The following is a 24,271-nucleotide window of genomic DNA, read 5'->3' as shown; positions in this document are numbered from 1 at the left end:
ATCCCCAGTACCGCCAGAAAAAAAAAGGTAAATAGCAGGATGTGGCGGTGCACGCTGGTCATCCCAGTACTTGGAGCCTGAGACAGGATCACAGGTTCAAGGCCAGCACACAATAATTTAGCAAAACACTGTTTCAGAAAAAATAAAAATGGCTGGGTGTAGCTCAGAGGTAGAATGCCCATGGGTTCAAGCCCCAGTACCACAGAATAAATAGGTAAGCAGATCTGGAAGTCAGGAAGAGTGGGTGACAAATGACTGTTTTCAACTAATTGAAGAACATAATAAAAAAGGGCATGTGTTAGTTACTGGGGAATTTTTTTTTTTTTTTTTTTTTTTTTTTTGCGGGTCTGGGGATGGAACCCAGAGGCATTTGACGTCCCAGCTACACACCCTGCCCTATTTTTTATTCTTTATTTTGAAACAGGGTCTCACTGAGTTGCGAAGGGCCTAAGTAGCTGAGGCTGTCTGTGAACTGCAATCCTTCAGGTCTCAGCCTCCCAAATGCTGGGATTACAAGCGTGCGCCACCACACCCAGCTAGTTACTGGGGATTTTACCTCTGTGCTACATCCCCAACCCTATTTTATTTTTATTTTGAAACAGTTTCACTCAGTTGTTGAGGGCCTAAGTTGCCCAGACTGGCCACAAAACTATGTTCCTCCTGTCTCAGCCTCCCAAATACTAGAATTACAAGCATGTACCACCATGATGACTAAAAGTTTTTCTAATAAGGCAACTTATGATAGTTTTTATAAGTCAGTTTATAAGTTGTGCTCCAAAGGTAATAGTTTGGGAAGTGAAGTGATAACATACCAGTGCTACTGCAGTGGTCTACTAATTCCCACATATTCAGGAATAACATAAAAGGTGGAGAGTCAGCAAATGTGTGATCCTCTTTAAAAAGTATTCTACCAAGAATTAGTTAATCTAATCAAACAAATTCGCCTACTTAGGTCACTTGTGTACTTGTAGAATACTCATGATTAATTTGATTGAGTCTTTAAAAATGTTTTTTACTGAGCATAGACACTGAAAAATAAGAAAAATGGAAAAGTGTCAATGTAGTGGCCAGCTGAGGGCACCCCTGTAAAGGGGAGAGGACTTGGCCTCGGTGAGTCTGTGCTTCCCCTGATGCACTAGGAAGGGCTAGCTACTCCACTGGTTCTTGAGGATGATTGCTGTAAACTGAATTTTTTTTTTTTTCACTTCAGTTTTAAAGCCCCTCTGTGCTTGGTTTCTCAGTGCCTTTAAGACAGGAACAAATTCCTCAAAAAGACTTAAGAGGTCCTTCATGTTCTGTACGCGGCTTACTTCCAACCTCACCACTTTGTAGTGTGCTCAGTTCCCACCAATATAGAACCACTTTTTGCGCCTTAGACCTGGCCTCACTTTTTTTTTGTTTTTGTTTTGTTTTGTTTTGTTCTGGTTTTGGGGTGTGTGTGTGTGTGTGTTTGGTACTGGGGATGGAATCCAGGGACATTATACTTCCAAGCTATATCCCCCGCACTATTTTTTTATTCTTTATTATGAAACAGGGTCTCACTGAGTTGCAGAGGGCCTCACTAAGTAGCCGAGGCTGTCCACAAACCGTGATCCTCCTGTCTCAGCCTCCCGACTGCTAGATTACAAGTGGACAGCCTCAGCTACTTAGTGAGGCCCTCTGCAACTCAGCGAGACCAGGTTTCAAAATAAAAAATTGGGCAGCTCGAAGATCAAATGCCTCTGGGTTCCATCCCCAGACCTGAAAAAAAAAAATAGTTAAAGGGTATAAAAAGTCATTCCACATAAACAGAAGCCAAAGGAAAAAAGAAGAGTGATACTTAGATAAAACAGAGTTTAAAAATGGTAAAAAGATATATAATGATAAGGGGGTCAGTTTATCAAGAAGACATACAATCATAAATATATATGACTGGCAATGAAGCACTTAGATATATAAAGTATTAAAGAATCTGAAGGAGTGAGAGATTGAAACACAATAGTGAGGAACTTCAGTTCATCAGTTTAATATATAAGGGTGAAGATAGAATGTTGAGTTCTTGGCAACCACAAAAATAGGGACTTTGGTTAACTCAGCCCAGACTCTAGCCTACTTATTGTGGGGGATGGGTGGCACTACTCTAGCCTATTGCATTAGGCCTGACCTGATTAGTTTTTATAAGTCTTCCAGCTGACATCATTTCACACAGAATTTCTACTCTTAGGCAATAACACAGATTTTGACAAAGGTAAACTTTTACTCAATACAATAAGTGAGTAGTAATCAAACAATTTCTTTGAAAAGGAATGCTTCATCACTACGTAAATCAGTATGGAAATTTCTTAAATGACTAGGAATGGTAACACCATATGACCCAGCTATACAATACTTCAGTATCTCCCCAAAAGAATGAAAGTCATACATACATGCATGCCCATGTTTATAGTAGGGCAATTCACAATAGCCAAATTATGGGACCAGCCTAGGGGTCAATCAACAGATGAGTGGACAGAAGAATGAAATTATGTCATTTGCAAGAAAATGGATGGAACTGGGGAGCATTATGTCAAGCCAAATAAGCCAGACTCAGAAAGTCAAGGGTTGTTCGTTTTCTGTCCTATGAGGAGGTTAGAAAAATAGAAAGTGGAGAACCTAACCCGGACATGGTGGTGCACACTTGTAATCCCAGCATTTGGGAGGCTGAGACAGGAGGATCACAGTTCTTGGACAGCCTCAGCTACTTAGTGAATCTCACGAAAATAGAAGGGAAACGAGTAGCGTAATAAGAGGACCAGGGGAGGGAGGAGGAGAGGGAAAATGATACCGGGGAATAAAACTGACCAAATTACGTATGTGCACGTATAAACACGTAACAGTGATCTCACTATTACATATAATCATAACGTGCCAATTAAAAAAGGGAACAAAGGAATGCTTCTTTATTGATGATTACACTTATTAACACAGATCCCTGGTCTGCAGCCGTGGAAGGGATTGGACCACTTTGGGAGCATCCCACTAAAAGCCGGTCAGCTCGTCGTCCTTAGTTTTGTCAGTCTGGTAGTCACTAAGTACCAACTCTTGATTTTGTCCAGGGAGACTTTTAAATACTTTCACATGGATATAACAATTATCACCCACTCGTATCTGAAAAATATAAGGAGAAAAAGAAAAAAAATTAATTCAAATGGGTCTACATCAGGTGTAAGATATACAGGCTTATAAAGACATCATTGTGACATGCCTCTCTGGAATGGTGCTTCTAGATGCAGGCTGGCATTCTTAGACTCAGCTACCATAAACCCACTATTTTATTTCATGAGAGAAAGGGTAGGCTAGCGGCAGGGTGAGAAGCATATAAGCCAAGTGTGGCTCGTGCTTGTAATTCCAGTGCTTGGCAGGCTGATATAAAAGGTTCACAGGTTCGTGGCCAGCCTCAGCTACTTAGTGAGGGCCTCCACAACTTAGTGAGACCTGTTTCAAAATAAAGAATAAAAAAATAGAGCTAAAGCTGTAGCTCAGGGATAAAATGTCCTGGGTTCAATCTTCAGTACTGCAAAAAAAAAAAAGCTAATATCCTAGGTTTATTTTATTGTATTCTTTATTATAATCTGGGCACAACTAACAATCTAAAGTTGCATTTTTTTTTTCAAAGAGCAGATACAAGTGGCAGCCTCTGTTTTTGGTGATTCTGTTATATGTGTGGGTGTGGGTGGGTTATCGAACCCAGGGGCATTCTACCTCTGAGCTATACCTTATCCCTCTTTATTTTTTATTTTTTTATTTTGAAACAAGGTCTCACTAGGTTGCTGAGGCTGGCTTTAAACCTACAATTCTGTCTCAGCCTCCCAACTTCCAGGATTAGAGGCAAGTGCCACCACGCCTGGCTGATGATTCTGATTTTTGATTTCCAAATTGGGACACTTTGCCACATTGTTTGGTAAGTGAGAAGAAAATCAGAATTGCCTTAGAAATGTGGGCTTTAGCTGGGTGTGGTGGCACATGCTTGTAATCCCAGCATTCGGGAGGCTGAGACCTGGAGGATCGCGGTTCACAGACAGCCTCAGCTACTGTGAGGCCCTCTGCAACTCAGTGAGACCTGGTTTCAAAATAAAGAATAAAAAATCGGGCAGGGGGTATAGCTCGGAGGTCAAATGCTCCTGGGTTCCATCCCCAGACCCGAAAAAAGAAAAAAAAAAAAAAAAAAAAAGAAAAGGTGGGCTATGGTTCCTATACCTATGTTGTATTAGAACCTACTTAATAAACGTCCATCAAGCATTTTAGGACTGGGCAGGGGTGGAGGCAGGGCCAGCCTGCCTTGTAAAAGTAAAAGGGTCCTAAAGTCACTGGTATGAAGGTTGAGAGGGTAGTTTGGGCATAATCCAGGATCTGGAGAATCATAGTAAGGATTTCCACTTTGGTTCTTGGTTGAGACAATAAATCTTGTCTTATATAGTATTTATTGTGCTCTAATTTTCCTTCCTACCCTAATTGTGACGAATACCATTTATTAAACTTATTAAACTAGGCTACTACTACAGTATGAACATTCTGTTTATTTGTTTGTTTACTGGTAGTGGGACTTGAACCAAAGACATTCTACTTCTATGCTACATCCCCAGACTATTTTATCTTTATTTGGAAACAGAGTCTTGCTAAGTTGCTGAGGCTAGCTTTGAACTTGCGATCCTCCTGTCTTAGCCTCCCAAGTACTGGGATTACAGGTGTGTACCACCACATCCAGCAGCATGAGTATTTTATACAACTGATTGTATATACTTCTTATTGACCTGGAGAAAAGTGGAATATCAGTTTTATAAATACAGAAGCAAATTAAGAGAGATTAAGCACACTAGTAATCCTAGGACTTGGGAGGCTGAGATAGGAGGATTGCAGGTACAAGAATACCCTCAGCAACCTAGCAAGACCCTGCTTCAAAAACAAAAATATGAAAAGTGTTGGGGGTATAGTTTCAAAGTAAAATGAATGCCCTGGGTTCAATCCCAATAACTAACAACTAACTAAATAAGTAAGTAAATGAGATAAGTAATTTTCTATAAATCTCTTATTGAATAAACAGCAGAGCCAAATTCAAACCCACATTCCAACACTTATGTTCTTTTCACTCTACCGCATAGCTTTGTAATAGCACTTATTTTATGCTTGGACTAGGACATCATTCTTTACAAGTTTTCTTAGAGGGTCCGGGTCCAGATCCCGGCTCTGCTCTGACAGTTGTGTGGCCTTTGTTACTTCACTGAACCAGGGCTCGCTTTTCTCATCAGTTTTATACTCAGGTAGTACAATAGAAGTGGCTTATACTTATCTCCTAGATTGTTAGTGAGGATTAAATGAGATGGGACATGCCTAGCTCTCAGAACCACACCTGTAAGGGTTCAGAGTGTATTATTTATCATGCAGGTTTAGAGGATTAGGGCTGAGAGCAGGAGGACCTTTGAGCACACGGGTTGGACTTGTAGAACAAGTGAAATAAAGGTTCAAACATAGGAGGGCTGACACCAAAGCCTATGCTCTTTCCATCCACCACTCTGCCTCAAGACACAGAGAGAGAGACCACTGCAGCACCAGCAAGACCTTAAATCCAGAGTGTGGCTCTGTGCAAAGGAATCAACTGCAGGAAGTAAAGAAGGAACTGTGGCTAGAACAGGGAAGCAGAGTGGCCAAGGAAGAATTTTTTTTGTTGTTGTTGTTGTTGTACTGGGGTTCCTGGAAACCCTTCTACCTCTGGGTTACACTCCCAGACACCTACTATATATATTTTTTTTCTTTTTTTTGAAACAGGGTCTCTTACACCACTAAGGCTGGCTTCGAACCTGCGTGATCCTCCTGTCTCCACCTCCCAAGCGTAGGGATTACAAGCGTGCGCCACCATGACCGGCTCAAGGAGGAAATTTTTGAGATCATTTTCTGATGGGAACTTTTTTATTCTTTTTTTAATTTTTTTTATTTTTTGCAGTACTGAGGATGGAACTCAGGGGCATTCTACCTCTGAGATACATCCCAAGCCCTTTTTTTATTTTTTATTTTGAAACTGAGTTGCAAAGGTAAGTAGCTGAGGCTGTCCACGAACCTGGATCCTCCTGTCTCAGCCTCCCAAATGTTGGAATTACAAGTGTGCACCACCACACTCGGCTTTGATGGAAACTTTTTTTTTTTTTTTTGGTACTGGGGGTTAGACCCAGGGGCATTCTACCTCTGAGTTATGTCTCAGAGCCCATCTTGAATTGTTACAAAATGTCTTTCTGTAGCCAGACATAGTGGTGCACACCTGTAGTCCCAGCATTTGAGAGACTGAAATGGGAGGATTGCAGGTTTAAGGCCAGCCTCAGCAATGTAGGGAGACTCTCAGAAACCTAGTTGAGACCCTGTTTCAAAAATTAAAAAAAAAAAGGGCTGGAGGTATACATTTCTATATGCTTTTAAGTTTACACAGGGTTTTCTGCTACATAAATTTCTCTTGCCTTAATCCTGTTTGGACTAGATTCTTCCAGTCATACTTCAGCCAATACTATCAGAGCATAAAGTTTTGTTTTGTTTTGTTTTATGGTACTAGGGCTTGAAACCAGAGGTACTTTTACCTCTGACTGCACCTCCAGTCCTTTTTATTTTTAAATCTTGAAACAGAGTCTCACTAAATTGCTGAGGGACTAAGTTGCTGATGCTGGCCTCAAACCTGTTACCCTCCTGTCTCAGCCTGCAAAGTACTGGAATTACAGGCATGTGCCATCACACCTGGCCCATTCTGTGCAATTTCCAGAAATTAAGAATCAATATAATAAAGGTAAATTCACAAGAAAAATAGTACAAATATAACTACTTAATAGTATAAATATAATATCATCTGCCAGATTTGAAAGTCTACCACTTGGAAGGTATTGTGCTAGGCATCTTAATTTAGAACAACCAGAAGGAAGAAAATATATGGTAGGGGAAGCAAGAGACATGAAATCAAATGAGAAATAAAATAGCTCTGAGTGCTAAAGTGGATGTTGAAATCTGACCTTGATGTAGTAATTTATTCCAGCAACTACTTGGCTTTTATACTCCACAGCTTGGAATTCTTCATAAGTCTCATTTGTTTTTTCTTCAAGTTTTGATTTAATCTTAAAGAAAGAAGAGAAAACAAATTATTCAGGTTAGATTGAACTTTGTTTATGTGATTTACAAACCTGGGAGCCTCATGCTCCTGAAAGTTCTCAAAGACGGCCATGAGATTGGTGACCTCCTCCCCACATTTCAACAGAAAATGCCTGTCTTGAGAAGATTATGCAGGTTAAAACATCAAGTTCAGCCGGGCGTGGTGGCGCACGCTTGTCATCCCAGCATTCGGGAGGCTGAGACCTGAAGGATCACGGTTCACGGACAGCCTCACCTACTTAGTGAGGCCCTCTGCAACTCAGTGAGACCCGGTTTCAAAATAAGAATAAAAAATAGGGCAGGGGGTGTAGCTTGGAGGTCAAATGTCCCTGGGTTCCATCCCCAGACCCGCAAAAAAAATAAAAATAAAAAATAAAAATAAAAAATAAAAATAAAAAATAAAAATAAAAAATAAAAATAAAAAATAAAATAAAATAGAACATCAAGTTCTGTTATTTTAGGCTGAATTAACATCAACACAGTGTTGTAATACAATACAGTAATATTATAACTGGCAAATCTCTGACAGTTACTTGTCTTTTGTTAATAAATTTTAAAAAAACAGGCCGGACATGGTGGCGCATGCTTGTAATCCCTACGCTTGGGAGGCTGAGACAGGAGGATTGCACAGGTTTGAAGCCAGCCTCCGCTACTTAGTGAGGCTCTCGGTAACTTAGAGAGACCCTGTTTCCAAATAAAATATAAAGTAGGTCTGGGAGTGTAGCCCAGAGGTAGATGGTCCCTGGGTTCCATCCCTATTACCACAAACAAAGCAAAACAAAACAAAAGCAGGAGAGCAATACTACTATTTTTTTTTTTTTTTGGTGGTACTGGGGTTCCTGGAAGCCCTCCTACCTCCGGGCTACACTCCCAGACCTATTTTATACTTTTTTAAAATTTGGAAACAGGGTCTCTTAAGCCTGGCTTCGAACCTGCACAATCCTCCTGTCTCCGCCTCCCAAGCGCGGGGATAACAAGCATGCGCCACCACACCCAGCAATACTACTAATTTTTTTAAAAAATGTTTTAAAATAACTTCACAGAGTTTCAAAATAATATACTGGATTCCTTTACAGCATTCAGTTTCCTCTAATGTTACCATTTAACATATCTATGTTATAGTCATCAAAACCAGCAAATTAACGTGGTATCATACTATGAAGCAATCTATAGACTTTATTAGAATCTTGCCAATGTGTAACCTTTCCATAATATCTGTGCAGATCACAAGTTCAAAATGTTTTTCTTCTCTTATTGGCTTCCTTCAGTACACTGGGTCCTGCTTTCCATGGTTTGATGTTAGACGCTATGGAGGTGGCAGATGAGATGTGAGCTGGGGAGTAGGGGAAGGGACAGTCAGCCAACCTTCAGTCGATGAAACCTTAGGATTCAGAAGGCCACTTGGCGCTGAAAGACCCCCAGGAGGATGAAAGCCAGCTGGGAATGGCAGTCTGAAGCCTGGCATGGCCAGACAGCCCTGTGCTGAACCCGACTGGCATTCTCCTTCTTCAGCCTGCCATGTGTGCTGGTGGCCAAGATGCTGGAGGGAGCGATGTGGCTTTGTCACTTGGTCCCCAGTCAGAAGAAGGAGCTTCAAGGGAGGAGCATCTGGTGGAATAATTTAGTCCAGAGTTGTTGAGGCCGAGTGTGACTCTTGGGGAGTTGTTGGTTTTCCAGGATCTGAAGATTCGAGTCATGCAGCGCCCAACATCCAGGCTTTTCCCTAATCCGTGATCATTCTTCAGAAACATTTGGCTATGCATCATGGAGGCGAGAAAGGATAGAAGATGATGGTGGCAACATGGATAGGCCATATTTTGGGAAGTCTTACAAATGAAGGAAGGAGTGGAAGGATGGTTGGGCTGGAAGGATGTGTCTTGTGGACACTGGTTATCGGATAGGGTTTGAAGGCAGGAGGAATCCTGGGGCAAAGCACCCAGGAAGCAAGAACGAAGTCGCTGGCTTAGAGAGGGGGGACTGGCTGGAGAATGGAGAGCACACTCCAAGACTAGAGGGAGGAACGGGGCCCGGGGAGAAACGTAACGCAGGCATTTTTTTTTCTCACCAGATGCCTGTAGTTTTCTAAGAGTAGGAACCAAGGCATCCTGCTGGAGAGACCATGGGGGACAGGAGGGGCTGAGAAACCGAGAAGTGCAGGTTTCTAAAAAAGGAAGGATGAATATCACTGACTGAACGTTCCTGTAGCCTAAGGTTCTGGTGCGGGGTCCAGAGTGGTGCCGGGTGGCTTCCTGTGCTTCTGTTTCTTCCTTCAGCAGAGTTCTCCCATTCTGGGAAAGAAGCCATGGAGGATGTGGGGGTGGTGGGAGTGATCTCTAATTGAGGATTAGAATGTTGGGGCTCCCAGGATCATGGAAATCAGGGGTGGTGGCTTGTATAAAGCCACCCATCCTGGTGAGTGGCCAAGTGGGCCCAAGCATGTTCCAGTGCAGAGGGGAAGGACACGCCCAGAGGGTTCCAGGGAGGCTGAGTGGCAGGTTTTTCCGGTTTGGAGCAGTGGGGAGGTGACTGATGAGGAGGCTGAGGTGGGGTGGGGAAGCGCAAAGTTGTGGATAGCTGAGTAAGAGCCGTGACACATGATCAACTCCAGGGCACCGGAGTGGTGTGCAGGTGAGTGTTTGTGTGGTGGCCTGGACCACAAAAATCATGTTGTGCGTTTGCCAGGAATGGTGTTCAGCAATCAGGTGTGTGAGGAGGGTGTATGTGGGTGTGGGAGTGTGGTGTGCATGCACATTTGCATATGTAATTATACCCCTTCTTCCTAAAAATAGTTATTAAAATAACATTTCTTTCACTTGTATAAACATACTCGAAATTCTCATCCAGTAGTTATTTACATATGATTTAATGTAATGGATCGGCGACAATGACTGGACTTTTGTGGTTGGAGCACATTTATTGGGTCCTTCTTTGCACACATGATGAATGTGGCCATGTCTGGCTCTTTGTTTTATTATGTGTCTCTCTTGCCTTCAGTCCATTTTGTAAATTTCCCAAGGGTAGGGAACCACCGTATCCTCCCTCACCCATAGAATTCACACAGTGCTGTGAACATATCTGTGTTTTGAGAATGAAGAGACCATGGTTGTTTTCCTTTGTGACAACTTGTCTCCCAAAGTAGGGACAATGGGCATCACAGTGACTCTCACCGCACACGGAGGATCTTGGAGGAGAGCGCTTCTTCCAAGCATACTCTGACCTGCATGCTATGAGCATCCTTTAGTAGGTGATTTACCATGCTGCTGCTTTTGGTCTCTATGACCTTTTCTTCTACCTTCAAAAGTCTTCAGCAGGTCTTCTCAGGTCTACTTCCTTTGTTTGACTTCTCTTTCTAAACTTACCCAACATCCCTCTTTCACCTTGGTGTGAGTCCTTGAAACATGCAAGTATCACATTTCTGTGACAGCTTCCCTCTCTATGTGATGGCCTCCCCTTCTCCTTCTTTCCTCCCTCCTTGATGGGGATTTCCCTTCACTGGACATTCCACTAAGAAGCTCTCTGATGAGAAGAGAGAAGCTTGAGAATCTACAACTCTTCTAAGAATACTTGCTTTTTAAAAATGTATTTTTTAATTTATTTATTTATTTATCGTGGTACTAAGAATTGAACTCAGGGGCTTTCTACCAATGAGCTACATCTCCAGCCTTTTTTATTTATTTATTTTTATTTTTAAAATTCATTTTCTTTTGTGGTACTGGGGATGGAACCCAGGGGAGTTCTACCTCCAAGCTACACCCCCAGCCCTTTTTTTTATTCTTTATTTTGAAACAGGGTCTCCCCTGAGTTGCAAAGGGCCTCACTAAGTAGTAGCCGAGGCTGTCCTTGAACCGCAATCCTCCCATCTCAGCTTCCCAAATGCTGGGATTACAAACATGCACCACAACACTCGGCTCAGCCTTTTTTATTTTTTATTTTGAAATAGGGTCTTGCTAAGTTGAGAGGCTAGCCTTGAACTTGCAGTCCTTCTGTCTCAGCCACCCTGATACTAGGTTTACAGGCACATGCTACCATTCCTGGCTAAGAATATGTCCATTAAAAAAATAATTTTTAAAAATAGAAATACATTAGTATCCAGGCGTAGTGGCACACACTTGTATTCTCAGCATTTGGGAGGCTAAGACAGGAGGATCACGGTTCATGGCTAGCCTCAGCTACTTAGTGAGGCCCTTTGCAACTCAGTGAGACCCTGTTTAAAAACAAAGAATAAAAAATAGAGTTGGGGGGTGTAGCTCAGAGGTAGAATGACCCTGGGTTTCATCCCCAGTACCGAAAAAAAAAAAAAAACCCATGAATAATTAAAGGAATAAAAATACAAGTAAATGGAAGGCCCTGGAGGTCTTCCTTGGGACCCCTCAAGTCACAGTAGGTGTGTGGTTACCACCCTCACCAATTCTATAACTTACTCACTTATTAAGAGCTTTCCATAACACCTGCCTCTTGGGGCTGTTTGTAGGGGACTAATTAGTATAATTGATGTGAAAGTGCTTCTTAAACTATGGAGTTTTCTGGCTACTCCTCTGTCTCCCAACACTTAGCTGGGAATTGGCCCTTCAGGCTGTCTCCTTCAAGAGAGAGCAGATAAGTGGTCTAGGATTTGACAGCTGGGGATGAGAAGTACCACGCAGTAATTAATTATCTGAAAGGAAGGAGGGTTGACAAGAAATGTCTAATGTCCTTTCTGGTCTCAAAGCCGTGATTGTTTTCTATTATGTTCTGGATATCTTTTGGGGGGAAGTACTGGAGATTGAACCCAGGGCCATTCTACCTCTGAGCTATACCCCCCTAGAGCTATTTTATTTTTTATTTTGAAACAGGAGCTTGCTAAATTGTTGAAGGTCTCACTCGGTTGTAGAGTCTGACCTCAAATATGCAATCTTCCGTCTTAGCCTCCCAAGTACTGGGATTACCAGCTGTGAGCCACCATGCCAGTTTGTTCCAGATATCTTGACTTCTACAACTATACTGTTAACCCCTTAAGTGCAGGGGCCATATCTTATAGCTTTATAAATAGCATGATGCTTGACCTAGGAGATATTAAAAAATTAATCTACCATGAATGCTTTAAATGTGTTGCTCATAAGCTACTTAAATGTGAGGTCAGAGTCTGTGCAGAGAAGGCCAGTCGGCCACACTTTTTTTTTTTTTTTTGGTGGTATTGGGGGTGAAACCCAGAGGCTTTCTACCTCCAAGCTATACTCCCAGACCCATTTTATATTTTATTTGGAAACAGGGTCTCACTAAATTGATGAGAGCCTCACTAAGTAGCTGAGGCTGGCTTCGAACCTGCGCTATCCTCCTGTCTCAGCCTCCCAAGCGCGGGGATTACAAGCGTGCGCCACCACGCCCGGCTCTGGCCACGCTTTTACCCTCAGTGTATTTTCTGCATCTCACAAAGCTTCTCTACGTGCTGGCGCTGTGTGGTGGAAACGGCAGGCAGTCACAGATCTGGAGCTAGGCCAATTTCTTAACCATGTGACCCTTAACCACTTGAATCTTGGTTTCATCATCTGAAATTGGACATAATGCCCTCCCTTCCTGCCCCAGGGTTATGAGGACCAAATGAGAGGTCAAATGGAAGTCAGGGCTTTTAAAACTGCAAAGCACCACTCTGGGGGGAGGTGGCATTGCTAATACCTAGCACATTCTCTCCCCCTGACAAAGTTGGGGCCTGAGGTCAGCAGCATGAAGCACACTTTCAAATTAGTTTTCATAATTTAAGGTAGGGCTCGCAGATATTGCTATGAACAATGCAAGGCCTTCTGGTAGCTTCTTATTTTAAAAATTTTTTTCTAGCTGTGCAAGGTGGTGCACACCAATAATCCCGTCTACTCAGAAGACTGAGGCAGGAGGATTGCTGGTGGCCACACAAAAAAATTAAAAAATAAAATTATTCTAGCTAACCAGGTGATAGGCTTTTTAAGAATCATTGAAATAGTCTCTATCTCCTAATTATCAGTCCTCTGTTCCTCCCTGTCCCTCTATACTTGGCTCCTGGAGAGTCTCAGGGGGATTTTTCAGGGTCAGGACAATTTCAATTTTTAATTTTAATTTCTTTTTTTTTGGTGGTACTGGGGGGTGGAACCCAGAGGCTTTCTACCTCCAGGCTATACTCCCAGACCTATTTTATATTTTATTTGGAAACAGGGTCTCACTAAGTTTCTGAAAGCCTCACTAAGTAGCTGAGGCTGGCTTCGAACCTGCACGATCCTCCTGTCTCAGCCTCCCAAGCGCAGGGATTACAAGCGTACGCCACCACGCTTGGCTCCAGGGTCAGGGACAATTTCAGGCAAAAATTCGAAGTAAAACAATTAGTGATACCTCTCATGTGCAGATTACTTTTACTTTTGTGTGTGTGTGTGTGTGTGTGTGTGTGTGTGTGTGTGTGTGTGTGTGGTACTGGAGTTGGAACCCAGGGGCTTTTCTATGCCCGGGCTATACTTCCAGACCTATTTTATACTTTATTTGGAAACAGGGTCTCACTAAGTTGCTGAGAGCCTCACCAAGTAGCTGAGGCTGGCTTCAACCTGTGTGACCCTCCTGTCTCAGCCTCCCAAGCCCTGGGATTAAAAGCATGTGCTACCATGCCCGGCCTACTTATACATTTTTAATGCACATTATTCCAATTTAGTCTTTACACTCTGAGTTTGATGGGAGCAAGAGGTGTTATCCTCTTCCAAATGAAATGAAGACTTCTACTCTGGTACCTTTATTTATTTATTTGTTTGTCTGTTTGTTTTGTGGCACTGGAGGTGGAAACCCGGGGCATTTTACCTCCAAACTACAGCCCCAGCCCTATTTTATTCTTTTATTTTGAGACAGGTCTCCCTAAGTTGTGAATGGCTTAAGTCCTAAGGCTGCTCATGATCCTATGGTCTTCCTGTCTCAGCCTCCCAAGTACTGAGATTACAAGAGTGCATCACCATGCCCAGCACTGGCTCCGTATGTATGTATGTATGTATGTATGTATGTATGTATGTATGTATGTATTTTGCAGTGCTAGGGATTGAACCCAGGGGCATTTTACTTCTGAGCTACACCCCCAGCCCAATTTGTTATTCTTTATTTTGAAACAGGGTCTCACTAAGTTGCAGAGGGCTGTCAGCAAACCAGGATCCTCCTGTCTCAGGCTCCCAAGTACTAGGATTACAAGCATGAGCCACCACACCCTGCTGGTTTCTTATTTAAAAAGCCTCACAGCACTTGGGAGGCTGAGACAGGAGGATCTCACAGGTTTGAAGCCAGCCTCAGCTACTTAGGCTCCCAGCAACTTAGTGAGACCCTGTTTCCAAATAAAGTATAAAATAGGTCTGGGAGTATAGCTGGGAGGTAGAAAAGATCCTGGGTTCCACCCCCAGAACCACATACAAACAATTTTTTTTTTAATTTTTAAAAAAGCCTCAGACCTGCCATAGACCTGAGAGGACACAATATAGCCCTGGGCCTGTGGGCAAGTGAGGTCTTGGGTAGCAGTATCATCTGGGAGCCGGGGAGGAATGCAGAATCCCAGGCCCACCCCAGGCCTCCTGAGTCAGACTCTGAATCTTATGAAGACCCACGGGCCACTCATGTGCACATCCAGGCTTGAGAAGACTGATAGGAAGATTCACGTGAAGGTAGCAATTACTTAATATTATCTTCCTTAAGAATAAAAAGCTCCAGGATATTTATTAAAACAAACATCTGAAAGAAAAATATTTAGCCCTAAAGCATAAGTGTTAGAATTCCAGACAGTGCTTCGTCCCAGAGCTTTTAGTGCCCTAAAAATAAAGGATCACATCTCTTCTGTGTACGCAAAAAGCTGATCTGTTTGCCAAACAGTGTCATAGAATAACATTTCAGAGAGAAAACAAACTAAAACAAAACAAGAAGTAATGATATAAGAAAATGAAGCAATAAGATAGTTATGGTGTCACGTGCCCATAATCCCAGTACTTGGGAGGCTGAGAGAGGAGGATCACAGGTTTGAGACCAGCCTCAGCAACTTAACGAGACTCTCAGCAAACTAGGGCGACCCTGCTTCAAAATAAAAAATGAAATAAGTTGGGGGTGTTACTTAGAGGTAGAATACCTCTGGGTTCAATCCCCAGTACCAAAGTAAATAAATAAATAAACAAATAAAGGGCTGGGGGTGTATCCTGGGTTGAATCCCCAGTACACATAAAAAATAAGAGGAAGAAGGAGGAGGAGGAGGAGGAGGAGGAGGAGAATGAAACAACAAATTACAATACTACATCATGTATGTGTATTTTACTTTCATAAAACATGAAATACAATCAACATTTATTATGTAGGTGAAACCTAATCAATCAGCTAAAAACATTTAGAGTTCTATTTTTACCATAACTAATTTGGTGTTCTATAACATCCTAAAATCATCATAGACTATATTACTTCTCTATTAATCTAATCATCCGGTGATACTAAGAGGTTCCAACACTGACTTTTAAGGCACGTCTAAAGGAAGTGTGTAAAGCCGGGCGTGGTGGCGCATGCTTGTAATTCCAGCATTCTGGAGGCTGAAACCAGGAGGATCGCAATTTGCCGAAAGCCTCAGCTACTTAGTGAGGCCCTCTGCAACTCAGTGAGACCCTGTTTCAAAATAAAGAATAAAAAATAGGTGTGGGAGTGTAGCTCGAAGGTACAATGCTTCTGGGTTCCATCCCCAGCACCACAATAAATAAATAAATAAACAATAAAAACAAAGGAAGTGTGTAATTGATTACCTTCACAATATTGTTCTTCATTCAACATATCTAAAAAAAAAACTCACTAAAATATATTCAAAGTCTATTTCACCAAATTACTACCACCCTTAGATTTCCATTACCTGTCTTCACTTAGTGAGATTGGAAACAGTAATTTTACAATCATACAGTTAAGCAAAAGCTCTAGAGATGATCCAAGCAAACCTTTAACAAATGGGGACACTGAGCCCAGCGAGGTGTGTGACTTGGTCGAGGCCACTCTCTCAGTGCTGGGATTATTCTAGGTTTCATCCGAAAGGCTCAGTGCTCCATTTTCATCTGTACAGACGCCTGGGCAAAAGCACACATTTCCCAGTACCCTGGTTTGCATCTTCATGTGCGCCCTTAACACGTGGCCAAACCCTAACAGAGATTTTGGATCAAACTCTCCTGAGGGGCACGGACTTACCTTGTCGGCAATCTCCTGGATTTCTGGAGTGGCAGGTTTGGCCTCCGTCAAGCCTCCAGGCATCATTTTGGCGAGGTGCCTGTTTGAGGAGCAGGATGCTGGGGCCGAAGTGGATGTGAGGGAGTGATCAGTAAGTGCGGAGGAGGCTCGGGTTTTAATAGAGGTGTCCACGAAGCTCCGCCCATAGGACGGTTCATTTTCCACAAGGAGCCAAGAGGCACCAGGAAACGAGCACACCTGAGGCGAGTCCTCGCGGTCTCGGGAGCATGCACCGGGAAGGGTGAGGGGCCGGGATGGGCGATGGGTGTGTTCGGGCTCCCTGCTTGGGTGTGAGCAGCATTCGCACGCATTCTCCATTCTCGGTGTGAGGCTTCCATCCGGTTGTGTCATCTGACACATGGCATAAGGAACCATATTTCTAAGTGTTTTAAAACCTCCAATACAAAATTATATTTCTGAAAGGGACACTTGCTGATAATGTCAAGGATGGTTGTTTTATTGACTTTATAAAGACAATAATAGATTTGATCTGAAGGACTTTGGCTGGATAAGTATACTTCACTTTGATTTTAATTTCTAAAAATGTTTAAAATACAGAAAGACACAAAGAGTAAAACAACAAACATATTTCTATCACTAAGAACTAAAGATTTTAACCTTTTCTTTTTCTCTTTCTTCTTTCTCTTATTTTTTGAGACCTGAAAGCTGGAGCCAGGAAGAAGGCTTCTTTACATTTCTAAAAGAGAAACAAATGGACTAAGGGATAGAAAGAAATCACAGATCCCAGAAAAGTAATTTAACACATCTTGGGGATAAAACAAAGGAGGAGAGGTCTGTGTCAGACTCAAATCCAGCTGGAGAGATAGCAGAAACAGGACGGGACTAGAGATAGGTAAGTATATCTACAGATCAAAGGACCTGCCGAGGACTTGGTCAGGATAAGAACTCAGCATACTGGGGTTCTGTGGTATTTTCATTTGAATTGCCCCCCCTGTGCCCCTCCAGCACAGGGCTGTAACTATCTCTGTATTTCTATCTTTTTAATAAACTTCTTTAAATCTTCAGCAACTGTCCAAGCGATGAATACTTATTCTTATTCTTAATCCACGGTTTTTCTGTTTTTCTGTTTGTGTGGTGGTGGTGGGGAAGTACTTCTCCCCTCACACACCAAACACATTTCACCACAACATATGTGTGTGTGTTATCATTTATACAAATGGTGCTCTATTATATAAACTATTATACTCTTTGCTTTTCCCTTAACAATATATTTTGGAGATTGTGCTATATCATTACACACACACACACACACACACACACACACACACACACACACACCTTTTTGGTATGGATGATTTGCTCTGTCTTTTTGGAGCTGGAAGTTCATGTGACACCCTTTTTGTCTGGAAGCTCCTCTTCAGCGAGGGTCATCTTTTTTGGAAGTTTTCTCTTTTGTAGACTGGGTTGTGGAATTTCCACATAAAACAGTTTCCTCTGCTGGACCCAAGGAGGTACATATGGCCCAACCAACTCTTAACTGTTTATTTAGAGCTCCTGGACCATGAAGATACTGAGAATTGGGGCTTTTCTCTAGCTTTTGGGATAGGGCTGGGGCTCTGGACTTCCCCAGCTATCTGTGCTTTCCCCCACTTGTTGGGGATGGATGTGTGGATACACTCACGTATAACCCATAATTTCCATCCTAGTTATTAATTTAAGAGAATAAAAACATATGTCCATAGAAAGACTTACATACAAAATACCATAGCTGAATTCATCTTCTTTTTTTTTTTCTTTTTTTCTTTTCTTTTTTTTTTTTTTTGCGGGTCTGGGGATGGAACCCAGGGGCATTCGACCTCTGAGCTACACCCCCAGCCCTATTTTTTACTCTTTATTTTGAAGCAGGTTCTCACTGAGTTGCAAAGGGCCTCACTAGGTAGTAGCTGAGGCTGGCCTTGAACTGCGGTCCTCCTGTCTCAGCCTCCCAAATGCTGAGATTACAAGCATACACCACCACGCCTGTAATGCATTATTCTTAATAAAAAAATTGAAAATGGCACAAATGTTTATTAACTGGTGAATGAAAAATATTGCAGTATATTCATAGCATAGAATACCATTTCAAGAACAAAAAGGGATAAAATAAGAATGCATTCAGTAATATACATGAACCTCAACAAGTCAATGTGAAAAGAAGTGAAAGAAGGCAAACACAAATGTCTCTGGGCTGTATTAGTTCAGTCACACAAAACCCTGGAAGGTGAAAAAAAGGAGGTGAGAAGTTGCTTGAGGCCAGAGGTGAGGGATGGGATGGACTGCAGGGAGCATGTGGAGACGTAGGGAGAAGCAACTGGACCGCGGCCATGGTTATATAACAATAAATGATGCCCAAAACCATCAAACTGTGCACTTAAAATGTGTAAACTTTATTCGATGTAAGTTAAATCCCCCAAACCTGGAATAAAACAGCACTACCTCTTTTGCTTTTATGTGTGTGTGTGTGTGTGTGTGTGTGTGTGTTGCTGGGGATTTAACCCAGAGGCATTCTACCTCTGAGCTACAGCCTCAGCCCTATTTTTTAATTTTTCTTTTGAAAATAGGATCTTGATAAGTTGCTGAGAGCCTTGTAAGTTGCAGAGACTGACTTTGAACCCGTGATCCTCCTGTCTCAGCCTCCCAAGTACTGAGATTTGGGGCATTCACCGCCATGTCTGGCTCTTCTTCCTGTGTAAGAACCAGCCACGAAGAAATCCTCTCACCTACCTCATCTGATCGTAGATCATAAGACCTTCGTTCAGAAGGCGTCCTGTCCTCTGCTAGGCGGAAGGAATGCCACCCCGAGAGGCCAGGAAGAATCTGAACCGACAGGCCTTGCTGGGTTTCCTCTATCTATCACATTAGGCCATACCCTTTTTGTCCAATTGCATTTCTACATAACTGTTCATTCTTTCTTGAGTCCAAGCACAAAAATGGACAGCTTCTCCTGGGTCTTCATTTCCAAAGGCTCCGGTGTCATGTACAACTTTGATTTAATAAATCTGCGATGCTTTTCTCTTGCTCTCCTGTCTTTTATTACCAGCATCTAGTCCTGACGATGAAGAGAAAGGCCTCATACCTTCCTACCCCTACACTGAAAATTGTTAGAGTTTTGTTATTCTTTTTACACTGTCTGGGCAAAAACTTAAATGCCTCACTGACAAACTTTCAATACCAATGTTTATTTCTCTGTAGTTTGCCATATAAGGAAGAGAATCCATAAATGGGGTAAGATCAAGCTCTTCCTGAGACTGGCAGGGGAGGAGAGGCAAACAGAGTAAAAGGAGAAGAGAAAAGTGAGCTACTGGAGATGGAAACCAGCATGGAGGGCCGCAGTGGGGAGGCAGGAGACCTGGCTAGTCGTAAATGCTGCCGTCAGGCTCTGGAGTGACTTGGGCTTAAGGTCTGGGCCTTGGCTGTGAGTCAACTTCTGTGTTTAGTCATAGCTGCGAGTTGACATCACCCTGTATCATCACTGACTCCCTCTGTCCCAGAGCCTGCTGCTCAATCCAGAAGCCGTGCTTGATTTTCGTAGGTCCGAATCCAACCCAAAAGAAAATTCTGCCTTTTTTTTTTTTTTTTTTTTTTTTTGTCAAAAAGGACTGTGTTGTTGGGTGTGGTGGTGCACACTTGTAATCCCTGTGCTTGGGAGGCGGAGACAGGAGGATCATGCTGGTTCAAAGCCAGCCGCGCTGGCTTAAGAGACCCTGTTTTCAAATAAAAAAGTATTAAAAATAGGTCTGGGAGTGTAGCCTGGAGGTAGAAGGGCTTCCAGGAACCCCAGTACCACCAAATAAATAAAAATAAATAAATAGATAAAAAGGGCTGGGGGTGTAGCTTAGGGACAGAATGCCCCCGGGTTCAGTTCCAAGTACCATATAAATAAATAAATAAATAAATAAATAAATAAATAAATATCAATAACAGCACTGTTTACAAGCTGGTTTTTTTTTTTTTTTTTTTTTTTTTTTTGCTTTTTGGCAGTTCTAAGGACCCAGAGGCATTCTATTTCCAAGCTACACCCCCCAGCCCTATTTTTTACTCTTTATTTTGAAATAGGCACTGAGTTGTAAAGAGGCTCACTAAGTAGCTGAGGCTGGTCACAAACCATGGTCCTCCTGTCTCACTATCTCAGCCTCCCAATTGTTGGGATTATAAGCGAGCACCACCACACCCGGCTTACAAGCTGTTCTTATATTTTGATTGTTTATATATTTTTTGTTGCCTGGAATAATTGCTATATCCCCAGAGAGCCTAGAATCATTCTTGGCAGGTAGTAATCATCAGTAAATATCTGTGAAATGAGTACGTCAATGCCTGTTGTCCTCCTCCTCCTTTAGACTGTGCGTGCCAGTGGGCAGGCCCGGCCATCTTTATCCTCAGTACAGCTCTGCTGCCTGGCACGGTGCTCAGCCTTCAGTAAGTGCTCGGTGGATGTGGGTTGAACCAAGGCACATTCTCAAGCTCCCTTTCTGGAACAGATTGTGGGTCTGTCCAACTCTTATCTAACGTGGAGAGCAGGAGGTGAATGTTTTAGGGAACCCTGGGAGAGGATGGTGACAGAACAGAAGAGACAGAGAAACGGGGCTCTGGTTCCCTATACCTGATGTGTCTTAGAAACTGTGATTCTATATAAGAAATAGTTAAGACGCTGGCATTCCCTCCATTTTTAAAAGGTAAACCCCTGATTCAGATAAAGTCCCTTTTTATTATGTATTTGTTTATTAATTAATTAATTTATTTATTTATTTTTGCGGTATTGAGGATAGAACCCAGGGCATTCTACCTCAGAGCTACACCTCCTGCCCTATTTTTTATTCTTTTTTTTATTCTTTTTTTTTTTTTTAACTGGGGGTGGAACCCAGAGGCTTTCTACCTCCGGGCTGTACTCCCTGTTAGGTTCTAAGCCCCCAAGGGGCAGGGGCAGGGCTGGAAGCCAGGAGGCAGGAAGACCCTTCGGGGTTCCCACGGAAAACCACTCCCCTTTGATAAAAAGGGGATTTGGCGATCTGAAGAGAGAGAGACTTCTACACTCGTGGAAGGCTCTCTTCCACACACCAACCCTCCCCACCCCCCACCCGCGACAAGGGGGTGGGGGAGGGAGCTGCTCGGGAATAGTGGGCTGAACTAATAAAGACTTACAGCACCTGCACCTACAGTTTCACATGTCTGTGGTTGCAGAGGGACTACTGGCCAATCTGATACTCCCAGACCTATTTTATATTTTATTTGGAAACAGAGTCTCACTAAGTTGCTGAGAGCCTCGCTAAGTAGCTGAGGCTGGCTTCGAACCTGTGCGATCCTCCTGTCTCAGCCTCCCAAACTGGGATTACAAACTGGGATTACAAGCGTGCACCACCACGCCCAGCTATTCTTTGTTTTTTTTTTTTTTTCTTTTTTTTTTTTTGAAATAGGGTCTCACTAAGATGTGGAGGGCCTCACTATGTAGAGAAGGCTGTCCGTGAACCGGGACCCTCTGGTCTCAGCCTCCTGAATGCTGAGATTACACGTGTGCACCACCATGCCCGGCTAGGCCCCCTTTTTTATACACGGGGACAGTAAAGCCAAAAGAGGTGATGTATCTTGCCCAAGGTCAGGTCCCAGGTCAACTGACTCCCCCTCCATCCTCACTTCACCCCTACTCCTTGTACTCAAGCTGCCAGGATCCTCAAACAGTTCTTTTGCACTTGTTGCTGGGAACGGAACTCAGGGCCTCACGCAAAGCAGTGCAAGGTGATGCTGCCACAGAGCTGCATTTCTAGCCCCCAAACTCAATTTTTGTTCCAGTTCTATCTTGCACAGAAGCTGAGTGCAGTGGTTTCAAATTGCCCTCGAGGTGCTGTAACCAGTTAACCTTAGAGACACCGGATTTCCCAAAATTCCTACAAAGGGAGTTTGCTATTCCTATAAAAGACGTTTTACTTATTAGATCCCTTGGGCTGGAAACTGAAACCCTGTGACTTAGGTATTGTCTGGCTTCTGGGATTAAACAAAAGTGCCCTTGTTCTCATTCAGAGGAGAGGAGACAGCTCAGCCAGGGGTGGCAGGAGGGCTGGCCTGTGCTCCAGGAGACCAGCCGCCTGATCCCAGACCTGTAGGGAGTTAACTGAACTTGCTAACTGCTTGAGATTTTTCTTGGGGTGGGTGCCACCTTGAGGTTTATGCTTAGATTGACTTGGAGCAAAACAGGGGGTAGACAGGGGAAGTGGGAGAGTGGCCTTAGTGAGGAGGTAGAAAGGAAATAGGCAGATAGGGAAAAGGCCTTGGTAGAAAAAAGCTAATTTCCTGAGTTCCCTGAGGGGCAACAAATGCCTGAAACTCCAAAGGCTCAGAGATAAGAAGACCAGAGCTTCACAAAGCCATCCTGAGTTTCCTGAGAGACAACAGATACCTGTCTGGCATTCCTGAAAGGAGACCCTTCAAGGACTTGCAGATGCCCTATGTAAATTCTCTTTGGAATCCCAAAAGGACTTGCAAACGTCCTATGCAAATTCTCCTTGGAGTCACCCTAACCACAAACGGACTTGCAAGCGGTCAGGCATCGGCCAGTCAGATGGCAAAAGCGGGGACTTCCCGCTCGGGACCCCCTCCCCTTTTGGGGAGCTGTTCTCTCTCTCTCTCTCGCAGGTCTTGTTGGCCCTGAGAGAAGGCAGAGTGCATCTGAGGGCACGTGGCTCGGGCCACGTAGTGACCTGAAGGCCTCTGCTGGACATCTAGGCTGACCAGGCCCCTAGGGGTGACCCGCACCTCTTTTCTGGCAGATCGTGTGCCGACCGCCCCTATGGGGTGTTCGGCCACTTTTCTCTATTCCCTTCTGGCAGATTCGGCCACTTTTCTCTATTCCCTTCTGGCAGATCCTGCGGACTCTGGAAGAAAGCAGCCTGCACCTGAAGGCAATTCGGCTTGGGCTACTCTCAAGTATTGTCCTGAAGGCAGCTGCTGGACCCAGAGTTCCAGCCCCTTTGGGGGTGTTCAGCCACCCTTGCCCCATTCCCTGCTGCTTCCAATAAACCTTTTACTCCCCTTCCTGAGGTCTGCTCATTCTTCGCTCGAAACCCCCCATTTCATTAGCACCCAGTCAGGGCCGGCGTGGGGCTTTCTTCTCCAAACTGGGAGTTAGGTAGTTCCACTTAGGTGTCTGTGGCCAGGGAGTTCTTAGTTCCTTCCTGGGCTATATAGGTTTTGGAGTTCCATGTGGGATTTTTCCCTCCTTTAACAAAACTGAAGCATAGTTTATATGTGGCAGATGCACAAAGTTTAAGTGCATAGCTTAAACTTTGGCAGTTGTTTGAACCCATGTAATAAATCATAGAATATTTCCTACATCCCAGAAAGTTCCTTCATACCCCTAGTCCTTACACTCTGCTCAGCCAGCTTTACCTGTTTTTAAACCTCCCATAAACGGAGTCATGCTCTTATGTAAGTACTCATTGGTGTTTGGCTGGCTTACTCAGCATAAATTTTGTGATTCATTCATATTACAGGATTTATCGATAGGTGCTGGGGATTGAACCCAGGGATGGTTGACCTCTGAGCCACACCCCCGGCCCTTTTTAAATTTTTTTTTTTTTTTTTGAACCAGGGTTTCACTAGGTTGCTGATAGTCTTGCTAAATTGTCAAGGCTGGTCTGGAACCTGGGATCCTCTTGTCTCAGCCTCTCAGCACTAGGATCATAAGCATGTGCTGTCATGCCAAGCTAGTTTGTTTTTCAATTGCTGCTTAGTGCTCTGGTGTGTGAACATGTTTTTAAGTCAGTCTACTGCTGAGGGGCATCGGATTGTTTCTTGTTTGGGGCTATTCCGAATCGACCTGCTATGTAGTAAGTTCTCTTGGGTAGGTATCCAGCAATGGAAATCCTGAATTAAAGAGCACATTGAATTTTATTAGAAACTGCCAAATAATTTCCAGTATGGCAGCACCATGTTT

General features: G+C 43.3%; 1 protein-coding gene across 1 annotated transcript; it reads right to left on the bottom strand.

The window, feature by feature from the left end:
- Nucleotides 1-2,997: 2,997 nt before the first annotated feature.
- Nucleotides 2,998-16,374, bottom strand: CSTA (cystatin A; the record flags this gene model as incomplete). Its single annotated transcript, XM_080695524.1, has 3 exons — nt 2,998-3,126; nt 7,002-7,103; nt 16,309-16,374. 3 exons carry the CDS (start codon nt 16,372-16,374, stop codon nt 2,998-3,000), a joined length of 297 nt encoding a protein of 98 aa, XP_080551650.1.
- Between the last annotated feature and the right edge of the window lie 7,897 nt (nt 16,375-24,271).

This window comes from Muscardinus avellanarius (assembly GCF_963383645.1).
Source record: "Muscardinus avellanarius genome assembly, chromosome: 5".
NCBI lineage: Eukaryota > Metazoa > Chordata > Mammalia > Rodentia > Gliridae > Muscardinus > Muscardinus avellanarius.
Note: the sequence above shows the minus strand (reverse complement) of the source record. Positions and strands in the feature narration are given on the sequence as shown.